This window comes from Erinaceus europaeus, chromosome 6 (genome assembly GCF_950295315.1).
Source record: "Erinaceus europaeus chromosome 6, mEriEur2.1, whole genome shotgun sequence".
NCBI lineage: Eukaryota > Metazoa > Chordata > Mammalia > Eulipotyphla > Erinaceidae > Erinaceus > Erinaceus europaeus.
Window position 1 is genome coordinate 8,691,916 of NC_080167.1, and position 22,488 is coordinate 8,714,403.

The 22,488-nt window shown below is 49.3% G+C and overlaps 1 protein-coding gene and 1 long non-coding RNA gene across 2 annotated transcripts in view; one reads left to right on the plus strand and one right to left on the minus strand.

Annotated features, from left to right (window-relative positions):
- KSR2 (kinase suppressor of ras 2) overlaps nt 1-22,488 on the plus strand; it is a 387,866-nt gene that overhangs the window by 316,267 nt on the left and 49,111 nt on the right. Inside the window, exons 10-14 of the mRNA XM_060193018.1 lie at nt 4,219-4,387; nt 10,229-10,270; nt 10,868-10,940; nt 14,824-14,872; nt 16,695-17,062. Of these exons, the coding sequence (XP_060049001.1) occupies nt 4,219-4,387; nt 10,229-10,270; nt 10,868-10,940; nt 14,824-14,872; nt 16,695-17,062 (701 nt within the window). The remainder of the gene's footprint in view (nt 1-4,218; nt 4,388-10,228; nt 10,271-10,867; nt 10,941-14,823; nt 14,873-16,694; nt 17,063-22,488) is intronic.
- On the minus strand, nt 16,219-22,319 carry LOC132539077 (uncharacterized). Its single transcript, XR_009550379.1, has 3 exons — nt 22,221-22,319; nt 17,219-17,389; nt 16,219-16,394 (listed from the first exon to the last, which is right to left on the minus strand). It is a non-coding gene; the product is annotated as an uncharacterized LOC132539077 (long non-coding RNA).

A 22,488-nucleotide genomic window follows, 5' to 3' on the forward strand; every position in this document is an offset into this window, starting at 1 on the left:
GACCCATACAAGGATCCAGGTTCAAGCCCCAGGTCCCCCACATGCAGGGAGTCTGCTTCAAGAGCAACAAAGCGGGTCTGAAGGTGTCTTTCTCCCTCCCTCTCTATCTCTCCCTCCTCTCTCAATTTCTCTCTGTCCTATTCAATAAAATGGAAAAAATGGCTGCCAGGAGCAGTGATTCATAGTGCCAGCGCCAAGCCCCAGTGATAACCCTGGAGGCGAAAGAGACGGAGCGGGGAGGCAGGGGGTGGGGAGGGAGGGGGGAGAAGAGAAGTGGATGTAACTATAAAGAGACAGCACTAGGACTCCTCAAAATGAGTCTGCCCTATGTATTGACGGCAACAATTCAATATCTGGGTTGTAACGTCGTAGTTTAGTTTTTCAAGATGTTATCTTGGAAGAAAGTAGGTAAAGATGTTTGGGCTTTCTAGTTTCTTGAAATTGCCTGTGGGTCTGAGGTTATCACAAATAAGTATGGAGTTGCAAAAAGAAATGCTGTTCTTCGAACACTACAAAAGAAGTGGCAGCCTCTTATTGATGACAGAACGGTGCACTCAGCCCAGGATGCAGAGAAAAAATGTGATAAGAAAGTAAACTGTAGGGCAGGGTAGATAGCATAGTGGTTATGCAAAGAGACTCATGTCTGAGCTCTGAAGTTCCAGATTCAACCTCACAACCACCATAAACCAGAGCTGAGCAGCGCTCTGGTTAGGGAAAAAAGAAGGAAGGAAAGAAGGAAGGAAGGAAGGGAAAGAAAGTAAACAGTACCCATGAGCAAATGTGAAGTGAAATGGAAGAGCAGTGGCACATTGAAATACAGCAGGACAGGTGTCACTGCAGCAGTGATGCTGGAGGAGATGGGGGTGGGAGTCATGTATTTGCAGGGAGATTGCTAAAGGCGGGGAGTACTACCAGTGCAAAGGCCCTGAGGCTGGAACAGGCCAGAACATCCCCAGTATGTTCAAGGATCAGTATCACTTCTGTATTGCTGCCACATCACCACCAGCTTCGAGATTCCAGACAATACCCTGCATTTCTGATAGTGCTCATAGTAGGCTCAGGGGGTTGCTGAACTAACCCTGACCCTGACCCTTCTACAAAATCAGAGTGTGGTCTGGGCAGCATGCCTTCTGGAAGCTCTGCGGGTGAGGTGAAGACATCTAATTCAGCTCCCTGTGGCTGTAGAACCAAGGTCTCTCTCTCTTCCTTGCCACTCATCCTCTCAACGCCACCCACATTTCTCCTGATTTCTGAGCCACCTCCTTGAGTCCTTTCCAGGTTCTGATTCTCTCTGACTTCTGCCACTTCCCTTCTCCAGCAAGACAAAGTCCTCTGCTCTGAAAAGCACTTGTGATTACATGGGTCCATTTGCATAATACAGGATCATCTCTGCCTTACAGTCAGTAGCCTTTTCCTTACATTTGTGAAGTCCCTTTTGTGGTAGAATCTGATGTGCTCACAGGGTCCAGGAGTAGGGCTTGGATGTTGAGGGGGAGGGGGTCCTGCTTGCCACAATGGTCACAGGGAACGGTGTGGCCAGAATGGTGGGTACCGGAGGAGGAGAGTGGAAGGAGAGGGAGGCAGTGAGGACAGCAGTGTCACACACCCAGGGACTCCGGCCTCCAGAATGAAGAAACTGAATGGGCAGAGGGGCATGACCTGATGGACTTTGTATAGAAGGGTCCCAGATTGTCAGGGGTGTAGGGGGTGGAGAGGAGAAGCCAGTTTTGGGAGCCACAGTCATGTTCAAATGAGATGTGACAGGAATTTGGACCAAGCAGCAACAATGAAGCTAATGAGACAAGATTAGATGCATTCCAGGTGGTCTGGCTGTGGACACAGACAGGGCTAATAGATGAACCCCTCTGTGCGGATATTGGTGGAGGTGGGGCCTGTTGAGTTTCCTGGTGGGCTGGACATGGATTGCAGACACACCATAGGAAATGAGCCAGGCTGTGGTTAGAGCAAGACCAAGAATTGTGGTTTCATCATGCAGAGTGAGATATGCTTTTGGACATCCTGGAGATGTCGAGGACACTATTGAACATGGGAGCCTGGGATCATGAGATCAGAGACTGAGTCCTGGGTTACATTGGCATTACGAGGTCACAGGGAAGGGGCTCAGAAGGGGGTGACCAGAGAGACACGGACAGCCAGGAGGATGCCAGGTTCTGGAAGCCAAGTGAAGGCAGTTGATTGTAGAGAGAGGAGTGATAGCAGGGGCCAGGTGCTGTGGAGGGAGGAGTTGAGGGAAGGACCTGGCCATGGGGAGAACATTCCAGAATGTGTTCCTGAGCAGTGTCATCAGAGTAGGGGCATGAAGGCTAGGGGAGCTTCAGGGGGAGGAGGCTGGAAACAGCCCATGTTGCAAAACTAGGCAAGTGGTTGTCTGGAGGGAGCAGCTGACTCCCAGTGAATCTACACAGGACAGGAAGGTGGCAGCTGGCCTATCTGCCAAAGGTCGTTAGGAAGAGACATTGAAGGGCAGGGCCCAGAAATCAAGAGCTTCTGTGTGGCACTGGGAAGTGAATGGCCTAAGAGCCTCATGTGCACGTGACACTGCTGAGCTGCCATCTAACCCAACATGTTATTGTGTATCTAGAGGGGGGAGGGACGGGGAAGGCACCAAAGTGCTGCTCCACCATCCATAGAATATCCCCCTGGGTCCATGGTGTTCCTGTGTGGTGTTGGGGCTCAAAACTCATGACGTCACACATAGTAAGGCATGCACTCTGCTCACTGAGCTGTCTCCCAGCCCCCTGGAAACAAATGTTTCTAGACAGGGGAGCTGCTGCCTGTGGAATGAACCTCAGTAAGTTGAGCTCGAGGGAACCCAAGTGCTTGAGCCACCCTGATTCCGGCTTCATGGAGGGCAGAGCTGGGTAAGAGGCAGCTGTGCATTCAGGTCTGCCTGCCTGACTCTGAATTCTGCTCACCATCTTTCTCTGAGACTGTCATCCTCTCCCAGCTCTGCAGTGGGAAGTTTGAAGGTGTCTGCAAACTTGGTTCCCTGTAGAGGCTCTGGAGAGAACTGTTTCCTGCCCCTCTCTGACCTTTGCTGGCTGCTGGTCCTTGGCTGGCAGGAGCTCGGCCCCCTCTGCCCTGTCTTCACATGGCTTTTCCCTATGTGTGTGTGTCTCCTTTACAGAAAAAACTCTCTTAGAACTTGGTGGGGGTGTGGTGACTTACACACTCCATATGTAGGTGTGAAATTAGATCCCTGAGACCTTATAATTCTGTGGCACACTGTTAACTAATAAAAATGAAAATAAATAAAAATATCAATTACAGAGGGGAAGGAGGAAGGGAGGGGGAGAGGGGAGGAGGCGCAGGTGAGAAGCAGAACATCACTCTTGCACACACAGTGCTGGAGACTGAACTTAGAAACTTAAGTCCAGGGTGGCAGATTCTTATCTTAAAAACACAGCTGCAAGGATCTGTCCCCCCAAACACGTTCACATTCTGAGGAGACAAGTCTTTGGGGGACAGAATTCAGCCCACAAGCTGCTCCACACCCCACCCTGGACCCTTAGGAGGGTGCATATGGGGGCTCACAGGCAAGGAGGGGCTTCAGGGGAGAAGCTGAGGACTGGTTCTCATGCCTCTTTCAAGCTGCCAGGCTGTTGATTCCATAATAAACACCCCAGAAGAGAGGTGTCAGGGCCAGATGGGACTTAACCAAAACCAGAGAGGCATGGGGAGTGTGGCTGTCACTTACAGAGCTTCTGTTCCATGTTCACCTGTGCTCAAGAATTCAGATAATGAACAGGAATCTGGCTCCAGAAATGGTCCTAGGGGGCGGTTGGTGGTCACCTGACTGAGCACACACATTACCATGCACAGGAACCTGGGTTTGAGCCCCTGCTCCCCACCTGTGGGGGAGTGCTTCAACATTCTTGAAGCAGGTCTGAAAGCATCTCTCTTTCTCTCTCACTCTCTATCCCCCCCCCATTTTCTCTATTCTAAAAATAAGAAAAAAAATGAATTTGTAGTGCTGGCATTGAATCCCAGATATAACCCTGGTGGCAACAAAAATAAGCCAATAAATAAATATAAAAAGTGTCCATTTTCAAACTGCCTTTAGTTCCCTGGGTGTGAATAAGGAGGTGGATATTGGGGAGATCTGGTGGCTGAGAAAGGGGTGCTTAGGAAAGCAGCCCTCCCTGCTCAGCTCACCCGTGGCCATGCCTCTGTTTCCTGCCCAATCTCTCTCTGCAGGACCACATCCCTGTCCCATACCAGCCAGACTCCAGCAGCAACCCCTCATCCACGACGTCCTCCACGCCCTCCTCTCCAGCACCCCCACTCCCGCCCAGTGCCACGCCGCCTTCCCCCCTGCATCCTTCCCCGCAGTGCACGAGGCAGCAGAAGAACTTCAACCTGCCAGGTACCTCCTCCCCAGGGTGTGGCTGGGGTGTCTGTGGAGCCTCTCTGTAGGCAGGGCAATTTAAGCCCTGTGGCTCCACTTCTCGGATGAGAAAATGGAGGGTCCAAGGGCTAAGGGACTCTGGGAGAGTCTTTTGGTCACCAATAACCCAATTTTTTTCACTTAAGTTTAAGTCACAGTGGGGACCAGTGCTCATAAGCTGGGTTTTATGAACTAAGCTGTCTCAAATTGAGCCAAATTGTCTGAAACTGGCAGCCAGATCTTGCTCCAAAGATGTTGGGGGCTACAGGCCTACAGGACTGAGCAGAATTTTAGTACAGAAGCCAGGCAGGACTCTGAATGATTGGCCCAGAGTTCAGGCCCCCACTCTGCCACTTCATGGTGGCCTGATGCTGTGACTTGCTCTACCACTTGGATGCCCTCCTGCCCTTCCACCTCTCCGTCCTCAATCCTGGCGCCACATTGCATGCAAGCAGTGGAGGGTGGAGGCAGGCCCGAGTTTGCATCCCTTCCTGCCTCTGTGGCCTGGAACAGGGCTCCTGCTCTACTTAGGTCTCAGTCTCTCATTTGTGGGTAGGGCTGGTGACACTGGCCTGTGTGACCTTTGCCAGCAGTGGGAAGATGGAAAGATGTGTGAAGGGCTGTGGATTCTGAGATCAGAGTGCTAAAGGCCCTGCTTGCTTTTTGAGCCCCCAGTGCCATCTGCACGTACACACATCTCTCCATTCCCTTCTCCCTCTTCTGTGTGTGTGCGTGTCTCTCGCACTTCAGTAAGCAATATATTCTCATGGCCCAGAAGGAAGAAAAAGGAGGCAGAATCTGCCTCTGGTAGTGGGCATGGGGCTTCTGCAATCTCTCTGGGGCTAGACCACTGGGCTTTCAGAACCTCACTCCTCCCATCACACTGTCCCATTCCGTCTTTCATGCTCTGTGCAGATCTGTGCCCTTAGTCAGATGAAGAGACATGTCAGCTCCTCTCACCCCTCACCACTGTAGCCCCAGTAGTGCCCACTGTTGAAGGCACTGATGAGATAGTTGAATGAGTGAGTGAGTGAGTGAGTGAGTGAGTGAGTGAGTGAGTGAATGAATGACTTGAGGCTGATGCAGTGCCCAGGGCTGCAGGGTCTCCTCTCCTAGTTGTGTTCTGGGCCTCAGACTGCAGTCATCCTCCAGCCCCTTCACAGGCATTTATTGAGTATCTACCGTGTGCCAGATACCATATGAGACATTCAGTATGGAGTGATGAACACACCAGATACGACTTTCTTGTTGCTGCTCTGATGAATTACAGTGGACTTACTGCCTTCAAACAGCACCAGTTTATTACCTTACCATTGTGGAACTCAGAACCCCAAAATTAGTTTCAGTTGGTTACAAATCAAAGTGTCAGCAAGGCTCCTTTTTCTGGAGGTTCTAGGGAATAATGTACTCCCTTGTCCAACTTCCAGAGGCTGCCTGCTCATAGCCCCACCCCAACCTCTGCTTCCACTAGCTTTCTGAGTTGGACCCTCCTGACTCTCCTGGAAGGACATTTGGGATCACACTTAGAGCCCTCCCACTCAGAGAAGCCAGGGTCGCCTCTGCATCTGACAGCCCTCAACATCAGTCATGTCTGCAGAATCCCTTTTGCCACAGTGGATGACGGACCCAAGTTACAGAGATGAGGCTATGGACATCTTGGTGGTAGGGGCTGTTTCTGTTGTCACCTTGTTCACAGTTTAGTGGGAGATGGCTTTATTAACCAGGCAGGCACCCCTGTGCAACTAGAACTCTACATTGTGATCAGTGCTCTGAGCATATGGAGAGGAGGACCAGTTGCAGTTGAAGGGTCAGAGGCAGCTGAGTTCAAAGGGAGGGGAGTTTTCAGGCTGAGAAACATGGAAGAAAGCTCATACATGAGACCCTACTGCTGGAGAGGCCTGGACAGATGTCCCAAAGCCCAAGTGCCACAAACAAAGGAAAGTGGTGCCAAGTGAGACTCAGAACCATAGAGCTGAGTTTACATGGGCCTTATGGATACTGTCAGAATTTAGGTTAAATTTTTTTTAATTTTATTTTGACGTGGTACAAGCTCCAGGACCTCAAGAATGTGTGATTCCACCACTTATAGGTCAACTTTTCACTCTTTGTTTCTGAAAGGGGGGGGGGGGAGAGGTAACACTGCTCCCAACATCTACAGAGCTCCCCTGTATTGTAGTGCTCCCATTTGTAATTCAGACATACTGCAGTGTGGGGGACTTGAACCCAGGCCTCACACTTGACAAGGCATGCATTCTTCTAGGCATGCACATCTCCTGGCTCAGCATCTTAGATTTTAAGATGTAATAGGAAGTGATTGAAGAGGCTTAGGGAGGGAGTGAATTGATCCTCCTTCCTCCGTTTTAAGTCCTCCCTCTCTGAACACCAGGTCATTCCCTGAGGCAGCCTTTGGGTGGGAACAGAGGAACAAAATCCTTCAGAGTCACCTGCCTGGCTTTGGTCTGGGTCACTGGAAGCCCCCAGCTCCCAGTGATGCCACTCACCTCTCTAGGCAGGTGACTCGGGCTCATCCTCTGCCCCTTGAGCCACTTCTCGCTGGGATCTGTTGTCAAGGTAAGACTGGAGTGCAAGCAGTTCCTACCCCTTCCTCTGCTGGACACCTCTCCATTTCAGCCCTCAGCAAGCTGGGCAATGGGAGCCTTGAGGAGGGATTGGTCTGTGCAAGAAGTCACCGGCAGGGTGTCCCATTGCCTGGCAGCTGTTGCCTCTCAGGGCAGTGCTGGCTGTCATCTCCAAGGGATGGGGCTGCCAGGAACCTCCTCTACAGACACCAAATCCCCTGCCGGAGGCCAGGCTTGAAGGCAAGGGATCAGCTAAGCCTCTTGAGAATCTGGGTAGTTTTCTTCTTTAATTTTAGCCCCTTGGAGATTAAGATAACTTCTGGGTGCAATGAGGCAGCCTACCTGAGCTCATGGCAGAGAGCTCCCTGTAGACACAGAGGTGGGTTTTCTTTTGAAGCTTTGCCCTGCAATCTTGAATGAGTTACTTCCTATAACCCACCCAGCTTTCCAGAACCCAAGAATGTACTTACTTGGACCCCAGCTCTGTAGGAGGTTGGGGGAATTGCTATGCTAAAAGGCACGCATGTTAATTGAGCAAGCAGGAGCTGTGCACCCACTGGTGCGAAGCAAAGTGCCTGCAGTCCTGGACAGCAGGGCTGGCCCTGCACCCCGAGGAGGCTGTACATCATCCTCAGCTTCAGGGGTGCCTGGCATCTCACCCTTAGCTGGTGAGACAGTCGATTCTGCCTCTTAATATAAATCATCCTTGTCAGAGTTAGGAGGGCTTAGGGAGATACTTGCTTACTTTTTGTAGCTCATTCAGGTGCATCTTGGTTATATATCCAGGGTTCAGTCCCAGGCCCCCACAGTAAGGCAAATATGGCAATTCTGCAAGCCACATGGATTCGGGGGTTTCCCAGAGCACCTGAAAACTGTGTTTGAGGTCTGTTAAGTACGCACCATGGCTAAAGTGTGGCCACAGATCAGAGAACGGTATCCAAGCTTTTAGAAGCATCCAGAGAAAGTGCAGGGATTGGATTGACAGGATCAGCTTCTAGAGCCCAGACTCGGGGCCACTCTGCTAATGTTTGTTTGGTAAGCCACCTCCTAGTCTGATCTGGCCCTTGAGTGAACGAAGTGAAAATGTGTGCACAATTTATAATTCAGATTCTTTCTCACCTCATCCCTGACACCACAGAACTCTCTGTTCAAGGCCCAACACCTCAAGGAATGAGGATGACGTTAGGAGCCTCAGCTTCCATAGGAGAACCAGTAGTGCAGTTGAAATAATTTGGTTTGGGGAATTTTTTCATGTATACATTCCTCCCAGAGTAACAGACCCTAAAGGTGACCCAGTTTTATTTCTGGAATCTGTGAATATGTTACCTTGTGTGGCAGCTCTGAGTTAAGGATCTGCAGGTGGGATGAACAACCTGTATTATCTGGGTGCCCTCTAAGTCACAGGGGCTCTAATTAAAGGAAGGCAGAAAGGCCAAAGATGGGAGAAGGTGGCTTCAGGACAGAGGTCAGAGTGACAGCGATTCTAGTGACCAGAAAAGGTCAGAACAGATTTGCCTGTGGAGCTTTCTGAAGGAGTCAGCCTTATGATGACACCTTGGTTGCAACCACTACTGACTTATTTCAGACTCTGTCCTCCAGACCTGGAAGAGGACCAGTCTACATTGTTCTAAACCAGTCAGTGATCATTTGTAACAATGGCAGCAGCAGCAGCAAAACCTACACAATGCGGAAAGTTTGGGAAACAGGAAATACACAATGCCTCCCCCCCAAGTTTTATTGAGATATGTCTGACATGTAACAATGTGTTGTACTGTAATATTGGGAGTAAAGGTAGTTGACATAAAATGACCATAGTGAAATTAACATCCATCCTTTCACATGGTTGCAAAAGTTCTTCCCTGTGATAAGAACTTTTAAGATATGCTTGGTTTATTTTTTATTTTTTATTTAATTGAATTAAATTAATTTATTTTTCCTACAGGGTTATTACTGGGGCTTGGTTCCTACACTACAAATCCACTGCTCTTGACAGTCATCTTTTTCCATTTTGTTGCTGTTATTAATGTTATTGTTGTCATTGTTGGATAGGACAGAGAAATGGAGAGAGAAGGGGAAGACAGAGAAGGGGAAAGGAAGACAGACACCTGCAGACCTGCTTCACCACTTGTGAAGTGACCCCCCTGCAGGTGGGGAGCAAGGGGCTCAAACTGAGATCCTTATGCCGGCCCTTGCGCTTCATGCCACGTGCACTTAACCCGCTGCACCACCACCCAGCCCCCAAGATCTGTTTTCTTAACTGCTTTCAAATGTAAAAATTTTAAAACTATAGTCAACACACTGTACATGACCCTCCTTAGATTCTATTTATTGTCATTTTATACCTTTTTGACTGTCTTCGTCCAGTCCCAACCACCCACTTGCAACCGTCTGTATGCTTTTTGTTTCTGTAGGTTTGGCTTGTTGAGAATATGAGTGATTGTGTGTGTGTGTGTGTGTGTGTGTGTGTGTGTGTACCATCTTTCTCAGACTGACCATTTCAGCATATTGCTCTCAGCTCCATCCCTGTTGCTGCAGATGGCAAGGTTTCCTTCTTTTTGTGGGTCAAACTATTCCCTAGTAAGTAATGCAGATCCCCTCCCTCCCTGATGGGCAGGCACTAAGGTTGCTTCTACCTCTTAGATCTGATGAGCAAAGCCTGGGAGGGAGATTGCATTTCTTTTGGTTACCTGCCCAGAAGAGGGGCTGCTGAGTCATCCAGTAGTTTTCTAACCTTTTGAGGAACTGTTTGCCATGGCGGTGTGACCACTCCACATTCCCACTGCCAATGCACAGGATCCCCTTCCCTCCACATCCTTGGAGAGCAGCTTCCTCACAGGTGACACGATCACTCATGTGACCATCAAGGATTCCTTTTTAAGTCACCATAATCACTCTGCTTCAAGGAAAAAAAAAAACAAAAAACCAGTATTTCTGATTTTACAGACCAAACAGTATTTCTGATTTTGGCTTTACAGACCTCTTTTTTTTTTTTAACAAAAAAAGAGCAGTTGTGCTCAGGATGACTGAGTTGGGGTGCTCAAATAGGAAGATCTGTTGGGATGTGTAGAACTCTGAATCCGGCTCTATACCTGTTGTCCCTTCCTTTACATTCTGGCTATCTGCAGTTGCCTGGAAGCTCTAAGGGTGCACATGGGGCCCACCTGGTGGCCTTGGGAGCCCCATGTGGTCCTGGGAGGGACAGCACCAGTGGGGCCTTCACTCCATTTTCTTCTTTCCCCAGCATCCCACTACTACAAATACAAGCAGCAGTTCATCTTCCCAGGTGAGTCTCCATGAGCTTTTCTGAGCTGCCCCCCTGAGGTGTGGAAGTTGCTGGAATGAATGAATGGAACATTGTTAAGATCGATGGACTCAGAGGAGGTGTTGGAATCACCAACCCCAAGTGGAGTGACCAGATATGGACATGGAGGAGGAGAGATAGGGGGTGGGGGGACCGAATGGTCCAAGAGGGAGTCTGCAGTGGACAGGCAAAGGCAAGGGGGCTTTTCAAGCCCTGGGGCAGGGCAGAGGTGGTCAGGGAGATTCAAGCTGCAGGATGAGAAATGTTAAAACCAAGGGAGCTCAGGAATGGGGAGGGTCAGAGGACCAGTGGATGCTTGAGTCTAGAGCTCTGGGGGTGAGGGGTAGTCTAGAGGCTCTATTGCCCCCTAGGTATCAATGGGGGAATTTTGTTCAGGGTGTTCTCAGTGTCCTAGTGCACCTGAGCAGGTCAGATTCAAGTGAGGTGGAAGAGAGACATGGAACCCTGAGGCCCCGTGATCTGGTGAGAGGTTGGCTGCCAGCCTCCCCCAGGACTGAGGTTTCAGGCCTGGGTATAGACTTCCATCTGGCTTCTGACTGTCTCATCTGTGACTTGCAGATGTGGTGCCGGTGCCAGAGACACCAACCCGGGCGCCCCAGGTCATCCTGCATCCAGTGACCTCGAATCCAATGTAAGTGGAACAGATGCCCCCTTCCGCTGGCTAGCTGGGCAGGCTGACACAGCCCCATCTCCTTCCTGCCTGCCTCTGGAATTGATGAGGCAGGAGGCGGGACTAGAGGAAGACCTGGGCAAAGAGAGGGAAGGTGACAGCCTGGGCACAGAGGCAGCACCAGTTCCTACAAGTCAGCTCTACCTTGTGTGCCTGACCTCGTCTATCAAATGTGATTTCCATAGGACCTGCAGGCTCTCCATAAACAGACAACAAATGCTCCCCTGGGCATATCTGGAGCTTAAGAGGAGGGCAACTAGTCCATGTCATTGCCTTCTTTTGGCAAGTGTAATTTAGGACCCAAAAATACTCACTGAGCACATGCCTTGCTGTGCGTTAGACCCTTGGGCTTGAGTCCCAGCACTATAAATGGTACCCAGAGCTCCCTGGATGGTGGAGTGGTGCTGAGTGTCTTTCCTCTCTCTAAAATAAATAATGAATCAAAGAGGCTGAGAGAGCTGCTCAGTGGTTTGGCCCATGCGCAGGCCCTGGTTCATTCCCTAGCATCACATTAACATGCCAAGTGGGGTCTAGCCCCCACTACACTGTGGGGATGTATGTGCCAGTGCTGAACTGTCTTTCCCTCTCTCCCTCATCTGTCTGTCTGTCTAAAACTGAATCAGAGTGGCGAAGCCTCAATTACAAAAAAATAAATAAGATAAAATTTACTTAGTTTTATTTATCAGGGACCATCAAGCTGCTGCCTTCAGGACAAATCCAACTAGCTGCCGATTTTTTTTATGTAAATAAGTGTTATTGGCTGCAGCCACACTCATTTCTTTGCAGTGCCCCGTCTAGCGAGGCGTTCAGACACTGAGAGCAGGCTTTAGCAGCAGGGACTGTGCAGCCCTTGGAGTCTCAACTGCACACTCCCTGGCCCCTTACAGCACACATCTGCTGAGTTCTGGCTTGTAGTGGTATGAGAATAATAGAGGCTGGCCAGGCAAGATAGCTCAGCTGGGAGGGGACCTGCTTTGTCACGTGCACCGCTCAGGTTCTAACCCAGCTCCCACTGCTCTAGAGGAAGCTTTGGTGCTGCGATGTCCTCCCCTTTCTCCCTCTCCTCTTCTCTATCTGAAAAAGTCAACCAGGAGTAGTAAAAACTACAATTACTAACTTTGTAAAATTTGGACTATTCCCTAAAGAAAAAAGAAAGAGCAGGTCATCACTCAGAATCATATGGCTTTCTGTCTCCTGGTTTTTTGTGTTTATTCACACAGAATAAGCTCTTTCTTCATGCATTTTACATACCACTGAACCACAGTCATTTCCACTATTTTTTGTTCATTATCTCTTACTACTGTAACTTCACATTTTCTTTACTATCCTAGATTCTTCACAGGCATGTTTTTTTAATTTAATTTAATTTATTTATTTTTTTGCCTCCAGGGTTATTGCTGGGGCTCGGTGCCTGCACTACGAATCCACTATGCCTGGAGGCTATTTTTTCCATTTTGTTGCCATTATTATGCTTGTTATTATTGTCATAACTGTTGTTGTTGTTGGATAGGACAGAGAGAAATGGAGAGAGGAGGGGGAGGCAGAGAGGAGGAGAGAAAGATACACCTATAGTCCTGCTTCACCACTTGCAAAGCGACCTCCTGCAGGTGGGGAGCCGGGGGCTCAAACCGGGAACCTTACACCAGCCCTTGTGCTTTGCGCCATGTGTGTGTAACCCGCTGCACTACCACCCAACTCCCACAGGCTTGGTTTTTAATGGCTGTAAGGATCCCCTTAACCATCTCCCTGTGATAGGGTCTGGCTTCTCTCCATATTTCAGTGTTGTAATCGATGCCATAACAGGCATCTTGGTGCTTGGCACCTCTAGCAGCCTTAGGACACAGAGCCTCTGTGCAGGTGCCCCTTTGCACAGTTTTGGCTGTGATTGAAGTCCAGGACATGGTGGGTGGTGGGGACCTAATTTCCATTTAACTGGTTGCCCAGATCACATTGTTGGTCTATTTGGGTTTTTCTCCTGGCTCCTTTTAACTGCTCCATCCCTTCTGGTCCTTGTTATGGACTTGGTCAAAGATCCAAATGGCACATATCAGAAATCAAAGGAACAGCAATTTGCCAGGGAAGATTGTGCTGACACCCAGCTCCAGATCATTTCTCTGCTGTGCACAAACCAATTCCACAGGCAGTACGTGCCGGACTGGACTCCGGGTTATTAACTGGCAGTCAGGGAGTGCAGCAGAGAGCACAGCCACCCGCTGCCTGTGACCTGCTTAGATGTACAAGGAACAAAGGAGACAGACTCTGCATCAGGAAAATGATCAAATGGCCTGGCTGCTGGTTTCTTGCCAGTCAAACTGGCCCACCCAGAACAATTACCCTGAAGGCAATTTCCTGGCTTACCAACTGTCTGTGGGTGGTCCTTCCCCCATTTCCAAACTGTCCTATAAGTTACTGGCTGAATGAGGGTCCAGAGGCTCTCCCTCTAGTCCTTCTTTCCCTTTCCTGCAGTCTTTCTGGCTCTTCTCCCAAGGAATGCAACCCTTCCCTCCCCCAAGCCCAGCAAATGAATTGATTGTATTTACAGGGCCAGGATGCCAGAGAGCCTCCCTTTAGTGAGAAGGCAGGAAAGAGAGCCACTAAGCTCCCATTGGGGAAATAGATAGGGGGCTCAGTATCTGTGACGATTCCTCCCCCCCCACCACTGCCAGCTTCTCTGTGCTTTGGGAAGCCCATCCCTGCCTGTCCCTTGCATCCCACAAACATACAAACCTTCTCCCAAACACCCCACATTCCCATCACACTCAAGCACACCCAAAACATATCCTGTGAAGACATCCACAGACCCAGACCCCATGCTCCCAGAAGGTACATGAGCTCACATGCAGAGCACAGTCCCTGGCTGACAGCCACACCCTGCAGTATACACGTAGGCTTCATGTGGACTTGGTCTTCACAACACAGAGAGCTCGTGGGCCTCAGCACCCACACCTAGATAGACTTAGAGCACCGCTGCAGCCCCTGAACCATCACCACACACATCCGTGTCTCCAGTTCAGCATGACTGGCCAGGTCTGTCTGGGAGACTGAACTGGGAAGCCCTCCCTCCCTGTCTTCCTCTCCCCTGGGACTGCCCCCTCGCCCTTCATTGCCTCAGCCCCCCCCCCCCCACACACACACCTCCTGGTCTTGCTCAAGCCCAGCCTTTCCCCAGCAGCAGCACAAGATTCCTTCAGGTGAGGAGTCAGGCCGGTTTCAACTCAGTAGCTCTCCAGGGGCCTCCTCCTGTTTCTGGCATGCAGTGCTGGTTAAAGGCATCTTTGTGTGAAAGCCAATGGACAGGGAGCTCCTTTCAGAAGCTTTGAACAAAGTGAATTCTAGGGGCCTAATGAAGTCTTTCTTAGCAGATGCTTAGAACCCCAAGGATTCTTCTACTTATTTCAGTCAGTGTTGAATTTGCTAGACTTCTGGGAACCGGCACCATAAAGAAAAATGAGGGGTAAAGAGATAGTCCCCCTGGGAGGGCCTTGCCTTGTCGTGTGTGCAACCCAGGGTTGAGCCCCAGCACTACATGGGAAGTACTGCAGCACCAGAGGAAGCTGTGGTTCTGTGGACTCTGTCTAAATGAAAATGTCTGTCTAGAAGCAGTGAAATCCTGCATTGTCCCCAAAAAGAGAGAGAAGAAAAGTGAGCCTGAGCAGCCTAGACTCTCCCTGTGCAACAACTGTCCATCATGCTCCTTGACAGAGAGGCTCTAGACTCCTGCAGACACAAGCAGAGGCTCAGTGGCGAGCAATTCTTATTTGGGGACTTTTCCTACCTGGTGAGGTTCCGTATAGGAACCCACTGCTTCACCAAAGGGTCATGTTTCCTTTTTCTTACTTCACAGCTTGGAAGGAAACCCATTACTTCAAATTGAAGTGGAGCCGACGTCAGAGGTGAGAAGTGGGGGTGTCAACCAGGTGTGGGGAGCCCGCTAGTGGCTCTGATGACACAGAGAGCTGGGGCAGGGTGGGGCGTTGCTTGATGGATGCTGTGACTCCTGGGACAACTGCAGGGAATGGTCCTCCAGGCATGCAGTCTAATGGGCCATCTGCACATCTTGGGAAAGTTCATTGTGCAAAAGTTGGCAAGAGATTTGCATTCTCCCTTGAAAACCTGAGCATGGAGCTTGTGGAATCCCAAGGCTGTGCCCTGCTGCCTCTGACAGAATGACAAGCTTCTTCTTCTAGCGTTTGCCCTTCTTCCGTAGCCAGTCAACAGCGTCAGGTTGAGCCTGATGTAAAGTTTCGAGACCTCCTTTGAATCTGGAGAGGTGGCAGTCATTGAGGTGGGGACACTAGGCTTATCAGCAGGGGTTTGACAGTACTCCAGGGCTCCTTGCCACCTGCCATCACCATGAGAGGAACCATGAAAGGGCCTGGGTAAAAACTCGGGCCCCAGCCTCCTTAGCTTTGCCAGGATATCCCAGACTGAAAAGGAGAGAGTCAAGAGTTTCCAGAGAGATATTTCCTCTTCTGGAACTGCAGTGGCAGCTGGAAAATGGTCTCTGGAGAAGCCCAGGTTCCCTGGGTGATTTCTCATACTTGTGCTGTGGAGGACAGCTTGTTCCAGTTTGGTGTCTCGAACACCTGCCCCAGTCAAGGGGCAACCTTCTCATGGCTGACTTGCCAGCCCCCAGCCCCTGAGTGTCCCCAAGAACCCCCAGACCCAAGCTCCTCCAGACACAAGGCTGAGACAGGGTCCTAGTCCTTGCACACGGGGCTGCTGTAGGGGAGTGCCTACCTGGAGCAGAGTCAGAGGGACCAGGATGAAAGGCAGATTCCTGGCACAGGCCTGTTTGGATTCAGGAGAGCTGAGCAGGGCCCAGGAATCTGTATGTTCTCAGGCTTCCTGGTGCATGTTTTAAAGAGCAAGTCAGCTCTGTACAAAGGACTTTGTGGGTCTTTATTTCATTATAAACTGCTCAACACCCCCAGGGTAGGCTTGAGTAAGTCCACTGTACAGTGAGGGCAGCAGGGCTCAGAGGAGCGGAGTGACCTGCCTAGGGTCACACAGCGTCCTGGCTCTAGCCTCACGGGGTCTGGCTGCTAGGCTCCTTTTTTTCACTTCTCTGCTGCCTCTTTCTCTTGCCCTGCCAGGTGCATAAACCAGAGGGGCTCCAACCCACTTCCAGCTTCTGGCTCCTCAATTCCAGGTTCCCTGGGGAAAGCAAAAGGTGTCCCTTCCTGAGGCCTCTCATGCAGACACATGACACAATTATCATCTAGTCTATGGTCTTCATTACATGTACATTAATAGAGCGCATGGTATCATAGGGAAGGTGTGGAGTGTCAGGAGTCTATAGATTCCTTCTCCCAGCTCTGCCAAAAGCTGTGGCCCTGACTTAGGCCTTTCCCAGGTCACTGGCCACTCCAGTTTTCCAGGTACAAAGGCATGGATGATTTTCAGTACCCAGATCTGGAAAGTCCCAGCAAACAGAAGGATGTTCCATTAGCACCTCTTCTCTCTGAGCCTCGGCCCCCACCCCCACCTGTTTACACAGGAGAGTGGAACTATTTGAATTTCCCTTCCCTGCCTGCCTTGTATCTGATTCAGAACCCAGCTGGTCGCTGTCACAGGGAAAGGTGTGTGCACCAGCCAAGGCCACACACAGAGGTGTGTCCAGAACTGTCCTTACTCACATGACCCAGCTGAATTGTGCAGGAAGTAGGGATGGTGACAGTAACACCCCTGTCCTGTGTCCCCCTCCTGCCACAGAATGAAGAAGGCCATGAGGAGGCTGAGGAGTCGGAGGATGACTTTGAGGAGATGAACCTGTCCCTACTCTCGGCCCGGAGCTTCCCGCGCAAGGCCAGCCAGACCAGCATCTTCCTACAGGAGTGGGACATCCCCTTTGAGCAGCTAGAGGTGGGCGAGCTCATTGGCAAGGGCCGATTCGGGCAGGTGTACCACGGCCGCTGGCATGGTGAGGTGGCCATTCGGCTGATCGACATTGAGAGGGACAACGAGGATCAGCTGAAGGCCTTCAAGCGGGAGGTGATGGCGTACAGGCAGACGCGGCATGAGAACGTGGTGCTCTTCATGGGCGCCTGCATGAGCCCACCCCACCTGGCCATCATCACCAGGTTAGTACCCAGGGTGCCCCCAGTTGGGCCCCACCCAGGGGGTTCTGGGTAATTCAGCGTTTGGGTAATTCAGCGTTCTGGTGAACACAACATCTCTCTCTCTGCCACTTACAGCTTACCTGATCTTAAGCGTTCAGACTCCAGAAAAGGCATTACATGCAGACTCTCTCTGATAGAGTAGTACCTTGGAGATAGCTCTGTATGAGGGTTCCAGCTTCTTGATTCCAGAATCCCCAAGGGTCTGTGTGACAGCTTCTCTGAGATTCACTTTCTCTATGTGGAAATTGAATGGGTTGAGCTGGATGTAGAATGAGTGGCTTGCTTTTCCTATAAAAGGTCTGATGGTTAAGATTTTCAAAACTGGGAGTTCAGTGGTAGCACAGCGGGTTAAGTGCACATGGCGCAAAGCGCAAGGACCAGCATAAGGATCCTGGTTCAAGCCCCTGGCTCCCCACCTGCAGGGGATTCGCTTCAAAGGCAGTGAAACAGGTCTGCAGTTGTCTATCTTTCTCTCTCCCTCTCTGTCTTCCTCTCCTCTCTCGATTTCTCTCTGTCCTAACAACATCAATAACAACAATAATAACTACAACAACAATAAAAAACCAACAAGGGCAACAAAAGGGAAAATAAATAAATATAAAAGATTAAAAGAGAGATTTTCAAAATTAGGGGCACCCGGTTGAGTACATGTCACCATGTACAAAGACCTGGGCTCAAGCCCCTAGTCCCCACCTTCAGGGGGAAAGCTTCATGAGTGGTAAAGCAGGGCTGCAGATACCTCTTTCTCTGTCTCTATCAAAAAGAAATTTTTTAACAAAAATTCTAAACCAAGTAACTAAACCACATAATTAACTAGATAATGATTTGAAATCAGGGTCAACAGGAAAAAGGATCAAAGATCAATTCTTGGTTTTGCGTCAGCATCGAGATAAGTTCTACATGAGCACCATCCAGCCCTTATGGAGCCCAGGAGTTTGCCCCTCATACAGTTTGTGTAGTAAATACGATGCTTTGGCATGAATGCAGCCACTGACAATATATCAGTGAATACTTGGAGCTGTGTTCCAATAAAACTTTATCTATAAAGCTGGAAGCTGGGTAGTGAGTTAGATTTGGCCCATGAATTCTAATTTGCTGGCCTTTGGATAAAGATTCTGATAAATACCCTTGAAGCAACAGAGCACATTTGCAGGACTCTGGCATTTCTGCTTTGTACATAGTTGTTATTATTTTTTTTTTTCCAGAGCCCTGCTAGCTCTGCCTTATGGTAGCGTGAGTGATCGAACCTGGGGTTTTGGAACCTCAAGCATGAAAGTCTTTTTGCATAATCATTATGCCATCTCCCTCACCTTTCCACTGCTGCTTTAAATACCCAGGGTTCATACACAGAGGGGCAGCTAATGGAGAACTGGCGTTCAGAAAGTGTCAGATGATAGTGACTTTTGTAGACTTCCTCTCTTACCCACTGATGTAGGGTGTGGAATAAATAGCTTTGGTATCAGTTGAAAACTTGGGAATCAGTCCTTTGGTGAGTTTTTGGATGTTGCATTAGAACTGGTTCTGTAACTGTTCTTGGTCTGGCCCGTGATGCCTCTCGTCTGTTAGGAGTCTTCTTTCCACCTCTGCTCAAGCAATTTCACCTCAGAGACACAAGTATTGCACTTTGCAAGTGCCAGAGCACAAAGTGTGAGCTCAGGGGAGAGCTGCTGTGTGCTCTGTCTGTCCTCCGGTGATACAGAGCCTTTCAAGTCCTAGGTGATGAGAAGAAAGCATGTTTTTGCCTGTCACCATGCTTTCTGCAGGTTCTGAGTACAGCAGGAGGTCATGCCTTGATGGAGGAGGGCACCCTTCTGCTTGTGTCCCATCTTATCCACTGATGAAGGTTCACTGGTCAAAGCAAGTCCTACGGTCCACATTGACTCAAGCATGGGAGAAGCACTCTCCCTCAGTGCAGGTGGATTTGTAAGAACACAGATGCAGAGAGGGAAATAGATAACCCATATGGACAACTGACCTTCAAATAACTCTCAGCTCCCTCTGTTTTTTCCTCACTTGTCTGCAGTGCAGCATCTTTCACCTGGCAGCCCTGGATTTAGAGTACACATGTCTGCTTGGATGGTGGTCTTTCCAAAGTTTGGTGCTTGTCACCTGGAATCCAATACTCAAGACACAAATACAGGTGGGAGGAAAACCAGGTTTATTCAAGTCATAGTAACCCAAGAAGATGGCAAACTAAATTCTCCAAAAACCACCTCACTCTAGAGGAATAGGCAGGAGAGGGGAGCTGGGGAAAGGGGCAGGGTACTGGTGAGGGTGAAGGGCTGTAGTCACAAGGTTGTCTTCCTGACACCAGTGATCAGTGTGTTCAGCCCGGCCTGCAAGGTTGTTAAGAATAAATCTAAGATTGCATTCCTGTGTAAGGCTTGCATTTGGAGGTCTTCATCCTGTGCATCAGAGAACTCCCTAAAGGACATTTCTTCTCTGTTCCCTGCTCTCCATCTACAGATGGACCCTGGCTTATCAGCAGTTGCACACATACACAGTTGGTAGAAGCATTACTTTCTAGTTGCTGTGGCAACATAAAGAGAGCATGGGGAAGCATGGATTGAAGGCCCTAGCTTGTGCAGTGTGGCTAAGAGAAATATCCTGCTCAGTTACCTCAGATTTCTCTCTGGTCAGCTCCTCACCTTCTGGTCTCCCAAACCCTCTTTGTGACATGCAGAGTTCGGACACCCAGCATCTTCTCCTTTGCCTGACTTCTTCCTCCTCCTCTTCCTCTTCCTCCTCCTCCTCCTTCTTTCTTTCTTCTTCTTCTTTTTTTTCTACCAGAGTTATCACTTGGGCTCAGTACCTGCACAACGAGTCCTTCCACCATTCTTGACAGCCATTTTTTTCTTTTCTTTCTATCTTTATTAGCGAGGACAGATAGAAATTGAGAAGGGAGGAGGAAATGGAGAGGAAGAGAGAGACACCTGCAGAACTGCTTCACCACTTTTGAAACATCGCCCCTACAGGCAGGAAGTGGGGAGTTTAACCTGGGTCTTCACACATGGTAATGTGAAAGCTTAACCAAGTGCACCATTGCCCAACCCCTCTTTTGTGCCCTTCTAAGACCCACCCCCCCCCCCCCCCCCGCCCTCTGACTCTTGTGTGTGTTATCAGCAGAACCCAACTGTCGCTCATTCCCTTCCCAGACACTGACTAATTGTAAGTGGCTGGATCCAGTCAGCAGCCATCCTTGAAAAGCGAGTGGTTATTATGGAAATGTGTCGCTTGTCCCGAGAGCCAGCTGCACTTTCGGCCCTTTTCTATTCTCTGCAGAACCCCAAGTCCCCCTCCCCAAATAACATAACTGCCTGCAGATTTCACAAACAGCCAGCCTTTTCCTGGCACCATGATAAAGACTATGAAGCTCTGGGACATGTAATTGGGCTCTGAAGTGTTTTGGTGTGTTGTGTGAAGAAGCCAGATGAGCCCCCAAAGAAGTGTCAGTGGTCCCATTATCATTGTGTCATCACATATTTCTCTCTAGTGTTTACCTCTCTCGCACCCAGCACCGGCCACTTGTTGGCTATCCAGGTTCCTTATCTGAACGTTCCATTTGAAAACAGATATTTGAGTAATTTGATTAATCACTCACTTCTCACACAGTTGGCTGGCAGAGGTCGATGGCTGGAAGATAGCCAACCAACTGGAACAATTTTAGGACCCTGGATTTATTTTACAGGGAACATAAGACCAGATAATTACCTGGCATATTCCAGATAAATTCATAATGGCGTGTTCTAGCCAATTACTTAGTAATTATCATCAAAGTTAACACGTATTTCTAAGATTAGCATCCTTGTAATGCCTTGTCTGTGGCTCTTGGGGAATGAGTAATAACCAACTAGTTACCCAGTTGTCGTATCCACAAATGCAATTAGCAGCAAGATTGCTAAACCACTTCAGTATTGGGTCATTATGAGATTATTTGCAAAGCTCTCGACAGTCTACACTATCCCCCATTTTAAAACCTCCAGACAGAATTTAAAAGCAAGTATAATTGAATGAAAGTGCCTCACATCCTTCTACTAGGCTGCAGAGTTTGCTAGACATATGTCTCTCCATCTACAAAGTGAATAGTTAGAAGCAGGTATTTGTTGCCATGCCTGCACAGCGTTAACAAAACCCTCTGGTTCTCTGCAAGTGGACTGTGTTAGAGAAGCAGCCTGGGGCAACTTTGCTGCAAAGTTCCCAAAGTGTGGTCCACCCAGATCACCTGCATCAGAGCATCCTGGGTAGGAGGCAAGCATGACAATTCCCAGGTGCTACTGCCTGGACTAATCACACGTCGGTTCTCTTGCAGTTCTGGAGGCCTAGTGAAAATCAGAGCAGCCTGGTTTCCTCTCAGGAGATGCTAGAAGAGACTGTTTCCTTACTCTTTCAGCTTCTTTCCAGCTGTTCTCTTTGCATTCCTTGGCTTGTGGCCCCTTTCTCTGTCTATAAAGTCAGTAGCATAGTATCTTGATTTCATTGTCACAAGCCAACTTTTGTTGTCAGCTCTCTGAAACCCTTAAAAGGACACTGTTGATTGCATTTAGGATTATCCGGGATGAACTTTTGTCAAGTTCCTGGAAATCTAGTATACGACAGTTTCAGTGCTGAGTATTGAGGTATATTAGAACTAAATGTAATTGCTTGTAGCTTTGACTCTGAGATACCCCAGGAAATTTCTGTGAGGGACACATCCTCTCAAAGATCCATCCTAAGTTTTCTCACCAACTCTCTCTTCATTCTCTCTCTCATTCTCCTCCTCACATGCATAGAACATGTGATCTCTTTCCAGGAAAAGAACCTAATATTAGCAACTCACCAACCCCCCCCCCTCTCTTGCCTCCAAGGTTGTTGCTGGGGATCATTGCCTGCACTACGAATCCACTGCTCCTAGCAGCCTTTTTTTTTTAATTGGATAGGACAGAGAAATGGAGAGAGGAGGAGGAGGAGATGGGGGGTGGAGAAAGATAGACACCTACAAACCTGCTTCACCACTTGTGAAGTGACCCCCCTGCAGGTGGGGAGCCGGGCACTTGAACCAGAATCCTTGTACAGTTCCTTGCACTTTGTATGGTACGCACTTAACCCAGTGTGCCTGCCACCACTCAATCCCACAACTCACCAAATTTTCACAGGGAGGAAGATGCCACATCTAAATCTTTTTCTGGAGTGTCCCAATTATGCAAGTCCATTAAGTCCACACTGAAGGAGCTGGAGCTAGCATCACTGGGAACTTAACTTGTTAGACGTGCACATTTGTCTTCCCTGGGGTGGGCCCAGCTGTCTGTGGTTTAAGAGGCTCCCCCCACCCCCGTGAACTCTGTGCTCTACTTTATTTATGCATTTGCCTGCCTGGGCGTGTGAGCTTGTGTGATTCCACTGCTCCTGAT